The sequence below is a fragment of the Oreochromis aureus genome, linkage group 2, assembly GCF_013358895.1.
Source record: "Oreochromis aureus strain Israel breed Guangdong linkage group 2, ZZ_aureus, whole genome shotgun sequence".
Taxonomy (NCBI): Eukaryota; Metazoa; Chordata; class Actinopteri; order Cichliformes; family Cichlidae; genus Oreochromis; species Oreochromis aureus.
This window is the reverse complement of record NC_052943.1, coordinates 8,786,230-8,797,128: the sequence shown is the minus strand read 5'-3', so window position 1 is coordinate 8,797,128 and position 10,899 is coordinate 8,786,230. Positions and strand designations below refer to the sequence as shown.

Genomic DNA, 10,899 nt, shown 5'->3' with positions numbered 1-10,899 from the left:
TGACTACAACCACTGACAGGAATGGGGGTGACTGTGTCAAGAGATGTAGCAAGAGGGAGAGAAAAATGGAGGGGTGACAAGAAGACAGCAAGAGCTGCAGCTGATGCATATGAGAGACCTTGAAAGCAAATACATACTGAACAGATACATAATATAGTTATAATTTAAAATAGAGTATATACTGACAAGCACATTTCTCAGACAATAACATTTTCACATCGCTATCTTTATTTATCTTCTGTCGTTTACAAAACCATATAATACAGTGAATAACAACCACTGCTATTCAATAAATTTAGACTCTTTTGATATAAAATAAACAAAAAAATAATAACAATCCCCCAACAGCCTCTTCTTCAGTTTATAAAGTGCATCGTAATGATGAGGCCTCACCAAAACAGGATGAATAGTTCAATATTGTACCGAGTTCAGTTAGGACTGTAAGACAGCCAAGTTTGAGAACACCATGATCACTTAACAGAGAGGTCACTGTATTCACAACATTTGGACACGTTCCTAAAAAAAAGAAGAAGAAAAAAAAAAGTGTTTTGTTCCATGCAAGAGACAAACGGTTTGCCAAATTACACTTCTGGCAGCACACTTGTACATACAAGGCACAGAGTAGTGTTCTATTTTATTATTGTGACTTAGTGTCAACCTGTTCTACAACTGGAGACAGAGTTTTGTTGTCCTATTGCCTGCAAAGGACACAAATGGGTGTAAATAGAGGTAGACTGTAGAAAATCCCCTATCCTGTTACTGGGTGAAACAAGATGAAGTATCCCTGATGCTCCCACCACACGGTCCTTTTGCACATGTAGAAACCGAGCACTCAGACTACACATGCATGTCACACAAATCAATTTTTAATGAACTACAGCTGACAAAGAGCTCAAAACAATCACAAAACTGTAAAGGCAGGAGAAGTTTGAGGAGGCACTTATTCATGTCCATCACCTCCACAGGGGCTGAGCAGCAGGAGAGGTGGAGGTGGCAGACCCTCGAGGCATTTTGGGCCCAGGTATCCTTGAAGCTGTTGGGATTTTAGAGCTAGCAGGAGTGGGGCTTGTGCTTGTCGTCTTGGCAGTTTTATTTCGGGCTGCCGATATGACAGCCGTACGTATGGTCTTGGCTGTGGCCGAGGATGGGCTGTGGGCAGTGCTAGGCTGACAGGAAACCTGAGACTCTGAGTTTGGGGCGAGGCGTTTGGAAACGCGGAGAGGAGTGCCTCTGATGAAAGTTGGCTGGGTGCTGCCAGAGCCCTTCTCTGGCACAGATCTGTCTGAAGTCCTACGGGCCAGGGTGAGCTTCCCCGGAGCCTGCGCCTCACTTACAGTTCTCTCCCGCGTGCTGTTACTTCGCTTCACCTCAGCCGCTCGAGAAATAGGAGATGAACGCATTGACACACTACGAGGAGTAGCCAGGCGGGTAGGAGTTGATGAGTTTGTAGGGGGTGGGTTTCCACTTGAAGATTCAGTTTTAGAGCGTACCCTGGGAATGCCCGTGCTACTGGAAGGGCCTGTGCGTGACACAAGTCCCCTCTTGGCTCCTATCCCACTGCGTACAGGGACCTTCATGGTTCGAGCCTCTTCCTTTGATGTCGGAGACGCTGGGGTTGACCCCTCTTGAAGGTCAACCTCCCTTTCTTTCCTCCACTTGGAGCAGAGGCTTGGTGTTGGTCGTGGGAGTGGGGAGCCTGGGGGTGACAAGGCGTCATAGGATCTAAGGCCTTTCACCAGAGTGTGGCACTCCAGCGTTTCACCGACACGAGAATATGACCTCCCCGTCTCCCTCTCGGTACTTGGCAACTCGGGATCCTCCTCTGGCTGTGACTGGCTGAACTCCGGTAGACTGGAGGGCATCCAAGTCTCCTCCGCAGGTGTGGACACCACGTCTGTGTCTGTCCGGTTTGTTAAAACTCCATCAGGCAAACACGTCGCAGTACTTGGTTCAATAGAGGGTGCGTCTCTCGTCTGTGGCTGCGACTGCTCCTCCACTGGAGGGCTGACAGATGACTGCAGTTTGGTCTCAGATCTGGAGTACCTAATGAGCCCAGTACTGTTGTCACTACAAGACTGTATTCCACTTGTATGAACAGACTGTTGTAATTCCTCATTGACACAAGAGCTGTTGGATTTTGAGTGAATAGGACGATTACTGGGCATTACTGGCAGGCCAAAATTCTGCCTGTAAGTGGAAGTTCTGCTTTTAACACACTGGGTTGGTGTGTTATGGATAGAAGCAGAGTCTGTATAGGAACGGTTAACCAAATCCATGTGTTCATGTGAAAAATCCACTTCTTTTTCAGTTCCCCTTAACTTGGATTGGTTTTGCCTCACATAAGAAATACTCTCAGGTCCGTGTTGTTTCACAACAAAGCCACTTTCGCGCTGAGAATGACTAAATGTTGCTGTTTCAGTGTTTAATTTTGTCTCTTGGCTGTGCTGAGCCCTGCTCCCTCGGCCCAGGACGGGTCCTTGGTCAATGGGGGAACACATGCCATCAGTCTCTGGAGAGCTGCAGAGAACAGCAGAGGTCTCGTGGTCAGAGGAGCTGTTTGAGTGATAACTGGTTGACGTCGGGCTGCTGCCCAGCTCAGGGAAGCTCTTGAACACTGGTGAGTTGAGGAGATGGCTATCGTTGTGAGAGTGTTGGAGGTATCTGCGGGAATCAGAGCTTCTAAGACTACGACGGCTCCAAGTGTAGCTTAGATTCCTTTCTAGGAGTTTTTCCAGCTCATCCTGGCTCTCCTGACTGGGAGGCTCTCTGGCGAGGCTCAGGCTCAGGTCTAGCCCAGTGCAAACAGCCAGAGAGCGACGCTTTTCTGCCATCTCACGTTGGCGTTCCAGACGTTTCTGTTCTTTCAATTCACGTTCTGCATTTTCCTATGAAGAGAGAGAGAAAGGATAGTTGCTCAGTCATCTTTAGCATACAGTTAAAGTTTCTATGATGCAATTTTCCTATCGACAGCGTCTAACCTGGACTGCTCTTTGGAAGCGGTGGCAAAATAAATGAAAGACCCTGCAAGCCTCCTCCAATTTAAAAGTGCAGTCATCTTCGCAGAAAAACTCCACCAGAGCCTGACTCGACATCCTCATACCCTCCACCTCATCCTCTGCCTCCTTCAGATGCTCCTCAGCCACCTGTAGATACATTTTACATGAACATATTCATTACCCCTTCAATTAAAGCCCAAAATCTTGAACTTGAGATAACCTGACATGTTACATTTCAAATTGGAGACAGTCCATTTAAAAGTCAATCTGTTGCATACCTCCAGGAAAGGCTGTGTCTGCTTCTGAATCTCTGCCTCAGTCTGTATATTTGCCTTGAGGGCCGCAACTCTGCTTTTTAACTTGGCCAAGTCATCAAGCACAGACTCTTCACAAAACCTGCAACAGGAGGAGAGGACAAATACATACATGCAATTTTTTTGTGAACTGAACAGAAACAGGTGTGTAAACTGTATGTCTCAACAAAGGGTGAATAATTAAAGACGGGAACTAAATGATTGCACATGATCGAAAGTGTCTAGGAAATAGTCATAGAGAAGACCTATTTTGCTTTCCTCCTCCTTGTCATATATCCCCTTACAATGATGGACGCTCATAATAAACATGCCCAAAACTTCAAATACAGAGGTCAGAACCTGTGCAGGTAATTCCTGTGACCTTGAAGTTCAGGCTGCAGACTGCTTGGAAATGCTTAGACATTTTCTATACCTCTATCTTCTACACCTCTTCCCTCTATATGGTCACCCCAGGTGCCCAGCCACCCACTGTTCAAGCCTTCGGTTTATCAGGGGCAGCCAACCAGAAGAGCCTTAGCTTAAAATGAAGGGGAAGAGAGCTAAAATGGCTCATTTCATGACAGCATGTAAACTCAGTGGCTCCATCAAAGCCCAGCATAAGATAAGTAAGGATATTATAAGCTGAGAGTCATGTTAAACTACTCTAATAGAGGGCAGGAATAAAAATCTGCAAATGAGCAAAACATGTCCCATTTAAATAGATTCTAGCAAGAATGCAGGAGCAAGGGTGCAGGAATTGAGAGTCTCATAGAGATAGTCATCTCTTAGCACCCAGCTGTAGTCACTAACTGAAATAAGAAAATGGTCAAAATGTCCAGCAGCTCAAATAGTGGCCATCATACCCCACTGCCAATCATGCATCTTTTGCTGACAGCTGGGTGTTTTGTTGTTTTGGTAGGGTGTTTGAGGTATTATTGTCATTAAGAATGATCATTCAGACTAAATAACAGTAGGATATAGATTTGGGGGGAAAAAGACTGACCTTGAAGCGGAGCCAACATGACCTAGTTGGCTGGGAAATGACAGTAAACTCTGGTCTTTTTTCACAGCTTCCTGTGGAGACAAACACATGATTAATCAGCCATTGTTTCAAAGGAAGCAAAACATTATTTACCAATGGTGAGAAAAATCTGACGCTCTGCAAAGCAATCTGGTTTGAGGGCCTTCAACTACTTTTTTTTTTTTTGACCCAACACCAACTGTATTTCTTCAACTAAAAACAGGTACTATATTTCACGGCATCTACATTTCAGATCTTACCATTGCAACAAAATGCAGCAGATTCATGCCTGGCTTGTTGGCTTTGGTGTCCGCCAGCTTCAGCAGCGATGAAATTCGAAAACCAGCAGCATTTCCTGCATATCCACCCTGAGAAGACATGCACAAGGTCAAAACAAAACACACACACAACACGTGACAGCTTTAAACAAACAACGATTCAAAACCCAGGTGCACAGTCTGAGCGACGCCTCTGAACACAAACCCAGACCACTAGCGTTTGGGTAACTGTAAACAGATTAAAAGAATCGAAAAGGAAATAAAGAAACACTCACTGCATTCATATAGTTCCCCGCTTTGAGGACCAGACGAAGGATGGAGTGTAATTCTGGGCAGCTCAGCAGTTCTAGGAGCGTAAAAGACAGATTTAAAACTGTGCCTCACGGTTGAAAGAGTGTGAATGAAGTGGACATGAAGGGCATGAAATAAGTCAGCAACTTTGTTCTGACACTTAAATTGACTATTGCACTAAACCTTTATTTTAAAAAGTTGCTAGCAGCAGGTTACTCCTAAATCTTAAAGTATTTAGCATTCAGAATAAGTCATCTTATTTGCATCCTGACTCCTAGGATTTCTGCAAATACAAGCATTTAAAAAAGGGCAACAGGGTTCCCAGATCTTTATAGTGGCAGAGTACACAACTCCCTGCTGTTACTTTACCTCGGGCTGCTTCCCTCAGACATCTGGCTGCCACACACAGAGAGGTCACAGCAGGGTCAAACTCTTGCTGCAGGATCATGGCATCCAGACGACGGCGAAAACTGGTGAAGGAGGGAAAAACGGGGGAACAGATTGATCAGTGGAGAGTGGTGATTGATGACAGGGACATGAGGCACTGGTTAAATAAGCAGTCGATCAGCAGTGAAAATCAATTTGAAAATAGGTTCTGTTGGAATACTTTTTTTGGTAAAAAACAAACAAACAAAACAAAACCCCAAAAACTGGGAGTTGATAAAGAGCGTACCTGGGGACTTCCACCAAAAGCAGCATGAACAGATCAGGCTCTCCAAGCCAACTCCGGTCCCCGCTGAACTTCTTAAGGCGAGACTCCTGAAGGAGAATAGAAGCTGGGTAAAGCTGCCAACATCCCATTAACAGTCAATTCCGCTATCTCTTAGTGTGGTACTTCTCTAAGAAACACAGACCACATCACATGCAACATGGTGTAATGGCTAACTCTTGATCATTCTAAGCAGAGCCAGATGATGAGTTAGAGGAGGGCGGGAGGAGAGGAAGAAGCTTGTCACTGTTGCGTTTGTATGCCAGAAAAGGCGCTTTACCTCCTCATTGTCAGGCAGCAATTTACAGAGCTCTGTGAGCTTCTCCGCTCCGTAACGGCCTCCGGCGCCCTGCCTGATATCCTCAACTATCTCCTTAGCCGGCCTGCGGAAACACAACAGACACAATGACGTCATTTGCCAAGCAGTGCTCTTTTCAAGTCAAGGTACAGCTACCCAAAAGAAATGAGCACAATCAGCTCCGGTTTTGCAATGATCGCACAATAAAAGAGGCTTATCCCGTTCTTATCAGCCCAAGTGTCACGGAGGGAGGGTCAGTTGACGCCACACTGGCGATGCAAAGTGGCACTGGGCAAATAAAATGCAGACATGCACAGACGAAGGCTGAAGGACAACGGGGTGAAAGAGCAGTAACTGAGATGACTGGGTGTTTGACCTCTGTATTCCTTTCTGCAAGTGACACATCTGTCCTCCATTTCAGCAGTTTTCCCATTAGCCTCTCCCCAATTCCCACTTCAGCACATCACAGGCACTAAAACTAGTTTGCAGCCTTTATCCTCAAACAAACTCACCTCATTCATGCCTCAGCAGTCACATCCGAATCTTATTGTCTAACACAAACGGATAAAGATCAAACTATGAAAACATCTAAAAGCAGCGCATGAGGGGGGAAAAAGAAAAAAAAAGAAAAAAAGAAAAAAAAAGGGACATCCATTTCTAAACAGAAAGAGCTTTTGTTAATTGCTCCAACAAAACCTATTGAAAAAAAAGAAACAATCTAAATAAAAGAAGGAAATAATATTGAAGGGGGGCGACTAAGACACTGATAATACAAAGACTTGATTTTGTCTACACTCCACCCACATTTGAGCAGTAGCTCCGTCTGTCTTCAGACCAAGGGCAAATAAACTTCCAACTAGACAGATGTTTGTGTACAGAAGAGGCTCTTTTCACATAATGGCTTCCCCTACATGTCTCAACAGATCTAGTTTAGAAAAGAAAAGGTTTTCAATTGAGTCTCTTGGAGGCATAACAACCCCTAAACTTGCACGTTGTACTCCTGCAGTTCAAAGTACATGTAGTTCTGCTAAGTAGATATCGTTCGTTAGTTTCATTCCATTCCATTCCAGATGTTAAACTGTATGCAAATGTGTTTACATGACTATGAAACCTCTCATTCACTGCAAGAAGTGCAGCTTTGTTTGAGCCAAGCAAACATGCTAATCAGGCTTTTAGATGAATATGACAAGCCACCAGTGGGGTCTCTCTCTGCAGGGGGGGTTAGCTTTAAGATTAGACACTCTTTAAGGGCGCCAGCAGGTGCCGACTCTGACTCCTAAGGCTAAAGCCAGCCGCTTGTTTACCACCCTCCTTCAAGATCCAAGCCAGCTGTTCAGGGTACACCACCTCCTCCTCCCTGACACCAGACATCCTCTCTCCTGATGAGGCTTCGCACTTTAACACCGACACCTGTCCACCTTTGACATATGGCCACTCTCTCCAGTTTAACCCCAGTCAAATACTGCTCCCTTGGGCACCGCTGTATGCATCCCACGTCAAACGGCCTCCAGTACTGTTGGCAGTTTGATGAAATGCAGAGAAAAGGCCTAGTTGTTGGCGCCGCAACTAAAAACATTATTCATGCAATACAATTTACTTTCTCAGCTACTGTTTAACCTCTGACATGTCAACACATTGTAAGAAAAATCACAACATGCTTTGAACTAAAATGGACAAGGACTTCTACAGCTGACAGCCAAACCACAAAGAATATCAAGTATATAAAGTGAAATGAAACAGGAAATAAATGACAGCACCCCCACAACTTTGATAAGGTGGGACAGCCAACAATCTTAGGTGCCTCTGTGATATAAAATTGGTTGGTTCATTGACAAGAATAGTCTGCCAGAAGTTATTCTTAGGCCCTTATCTATTTTATGATGCACAAGAAAATCTCCAAACGTAGATTCTTTTTGCCCTTAGCTGCTGTAAACAGGTTGATTCCTGCATCAGGCAGAGCTCTCGTTACATCTGCTTAAACTGATAAGTGCCAATTAGGAGATATGAACAGATTACTCCTGTTCTTGTTAAACCACACTGACTGCCTGATAACTTCCACTTTGCTTTTAAAATGATCACTTTGAAAAAGGCCAAATTAATCCCTTATGTCAAACGGTCTGCCTATTGAGATTAGACTGGCTACATCATTAGAGTCCCTTGAACCTCTTCTTAAAATATCACAAAGGCCATTATGAATGTTTGCTCTGTAGCTGATTTCTATGCTCCTTATCTTCTTTCCTTCTGACCCGTTTTGTTTTATTTATGATATGTGTTTCTTTAATGACTTTTTTCCCATGACTTCGGATAAGCCTCTTTGTTCTTTCTGTGAACCAACTAAAACATTTCAACAGTGAGAATTTTTTAAGCTTACATCTTGAACTGACGTAGAAATATTCCAATGTTCATACTGCGTTTGGAGTCCAATAAGGAGATCTGTTTAGAAAAAAAAAAAAGAAAAGGGACAAAAAGCAAAGGACACATTGTGAGAGGAAGAAAAAAAAAAAAAAAAAGCCAAATATTTTTTTAAAATGTCTTGTCATGTACATGATCTGACCTCCTCCGAGCTATCCTGAGGGGATCTGCAGCGCAGCAGTGCAGAGCGCCGTCTCAGGGTGCTGGTTCGGTCCCGAGGCTTACTGTCCTTCTGACCAAACAGCTCATCCAGAGAATGGAGGTCTATGGGGAACTCGTCTTCATCTGGGGCCGCCCCACTCCACACGCTCTTTCTCCCCTCCACCTTCTCTTTGGGGATGCGCTCCCAGTTCAGCTTCCTCAGCCGGCTCCGACGAGCGCTATCCGCCCGGCTTAAAGGTGAGGAGGAGGAAAAGGTGGGAGCCGTGGGGGGAGGCGGGGGAGGAGGCGGCGGTGGTGGTGGAGGTGCTAGAGGAGGCGGTGGAGGAGCGACCAGCACCACGCGCGGCTCCATGGTCGTCACTTCCGCAGTGGCAGGAAGGGCAGGCTGTGTTCCATGAAAGGCACAAGATTCCTTGATGGCCACACTCAGGTTGATGTGCATAGAGGCAGCCGGGCTGTTTGAGGGAGGGTCAGTCTGCCTTTCTTCCAGTGAGCTCTCGTCTAAAGGTCAAGCAATAACCCCAGTCTAGGAAACAAAGCGGCAACAACAACAACAAAAAAATCTTATCTCAGACATTATTGAAAGCAGAAACAGTCGGTGTAACTCTAGAGTTTTGCAACTGAAAACCAGTAAGTCAGCTTCCAACTAGGCCAGTGAGCTCCCATGACTTCAGCCTTACAACTGGTACGAGCTAAAAATCTAACCCCAAGTTCAACTTTGAATGAAAGTTCAAGGCATTTTTTTGGGAAAGCATTAGCTGGGCAGGATGAGCTCTTCCATCTGCGATCTGTTTGAACAGCTTGTCCCATCCTGTTCAGTTTCACCTCACTGAATGCGCGCGCACACACACACCTCCACACCGCCTTTTCCCCTTCTAATTAGAAAATATGGAGACCGGTGAGGTAAGACGCACAGTTAACCACAAAGCCTAGAAATAAATGCTCTGCGATCTTCTTACGTATTCCTTCTTCACTTTGGGGAGGGCATCATCTTAAAGTGTGTTGAACACGCTTGCACAAGCAGGTTTTTAAGCAGGATTAGTAATGCAACTGGGAATGACTCAGAGGTTTCAGGAGTCTGGGTTCAAGGGAAACGCTTTAATCTTTACACGGCTTTGGATTTGGAAAAAAAAAACAACAAAAAAAAAAAACACACACACACACACATCCTCTCGCCCTTTCTCGCGTTCTCCAAATGAATCATAAGGTTTGGCAAACTTTTTTCAGGGACGCGCTTGATTTCCAATCTGTTCCACTGCATGCCGCGCGGGCGCGCTGCACAAACCGGTAATCTCGGTCTCCATCATTTAATGAGATATTCATCTTGACAAGCGAAAATATTATCTGATAAATCGTGTTGCCCAAGAACTCGTGGGAGGATGAAATGTTACATGGAAAGTGAGCTTTTTTGTTTTTCTACATCGACACAATAGCATCCGTTACTTTTTCATAAGAAAGCTCTTAAAAAACCTTTTTTAAGTTTCAAAAGATTTCTACTGTTGACATTTAGTGCAACATTTTATGTCTGTTGTATTTGCGTAGATCTAACTTAAGAAAAATAGGATAAACATTCACTTCATGCTGCCCGACAGTGTTCCAATTATTTAACGCGTCTGATTCTGGTCCTAATCAGGTTTACTTACCTGCAGTTTCCGGCCACAGTTTTCCAGTTAAGTTGTGTTTAAAAAAAAAAATAAAAAAAAAAAACTCCAACAAGAGCCACAGCTAGAAACATCGACACATCGAGGTCTTCATTTTTTTTTTAACATATATACATTTTTCCTATGTCGTCTTTGTCCCGGTAACTTGTGCCACTCCACTCGCTGCAGTCCTCTTGTCTTTCCAAACTTGCAGGGAAACTTCTACACTGCACAACGCGAACGCGCAGGCGCACGCCCCCCACACTTTATTGTATCCTCCCAGTTTTCCCATGGGCGGATTTAGGGTTTTTCAGGTTGGCGCAAACTCTTTATTAGATCATCTTTAATCCACTTTCAGATTTTACAGATCCTGCAATGGCGATAAATTTATGAAATGCTTACAGTTTTGGAAAAGATTCAATAAGGGTGTTAATATCTTAAACAAAATCAATAACTCAAAGCCTTAACCTCATATATCACTTTAATCTTTCTTTTATTGGACTTAATACCTCAGTGGCTTTGTCTGCAAAGTCCGCATAAGATTGCACACGGCACCTTGTATTATGTCAGGAGCCCTGCCGAAAACTTGATAAGTGTCTATTTCAGAAAAATCATTAATATGGGCAAGACCTCTGATGTGGGATTTGTGCAGAAGGGCTTGATCTGCTTTGGGAAAGTTTTTTTTTTTTTTTTTTTTTTCCAGAGCCTGAGAGTGGGACCAAAGGTCCATCAAACCTGGGAATTATGTCTGTATCTCTTCCCCAAAGCACAAACGGAGCATATAGGTGAAAGCGAAGAG

The 10,899-nt window shown here is 44.3% G+C and overlaps 1 protein-coding gene across 1 annotated transcript; it reads right to left on the bottom strand.

The window, feature by feature from the left end:
- Positions 1-207: 207 nt before the first annotated feature.
- fhdc2 (FH2 domain containing 2) lies at positions 208-10,336 on the bottom strand. Its single transcript, XM_031745304.2, has 12 exons — positions 10,104-10,336; positions 8,441-8,986; positions 8,258-8,319; positions 5,869-5,971; positions 5,553-5,638; positions 5,249-5,349; positions 4,864-4,934; positions 4,571-4,678; positions 4,293-4,363; positions 3,275-3,392; positions 2,979-3,143; positions 208-2,885 (listed from the first exon to the last, which is right to left on the bottom strand). Exons 2-12 carry the CDS (start codon positions 8,900-8,902, stop codon positions 954-956), a joined length of 3,279 nt encoding a protein of 1,092 aa, XP_031601164.1. The 5' UTR covers positions 8,903-8,986; positions 10,104-10,336; the 3' UTR covers positions 208-953.
- Between the last annotated feature and the right edge of the window lie 563 nt (positions 10,337-10,899).

What these genes read in the sequence shown, in the direction of transcription:
- fhdc2 (XM_031745304.2), bottom strand. Translation starts at nt 8,902, where the DNA reads ATGCACATCAACCTGAGTGTGGCCATCAAGGAATCTTGTGCCTTTCAT. An exon ending in CGGGGAACTATATGAATGCA is followed by an intron (nt 4,679 to 4,863) that starts GTGAGTGTTTCT and finishes ATGTCTTCTCAG; the next exon opens with GGTGGATATGCAGGAAATGC. An exon ending in CATGTTGGCTCCGCTTCAAG is followed by an intron (nt 3,393 to 4,292) that starts GTCAGTCTTTTT and finishes CTCCTGTTGCAG; the next exon opens with GTTTTGTGAAGAGTCTGTGC.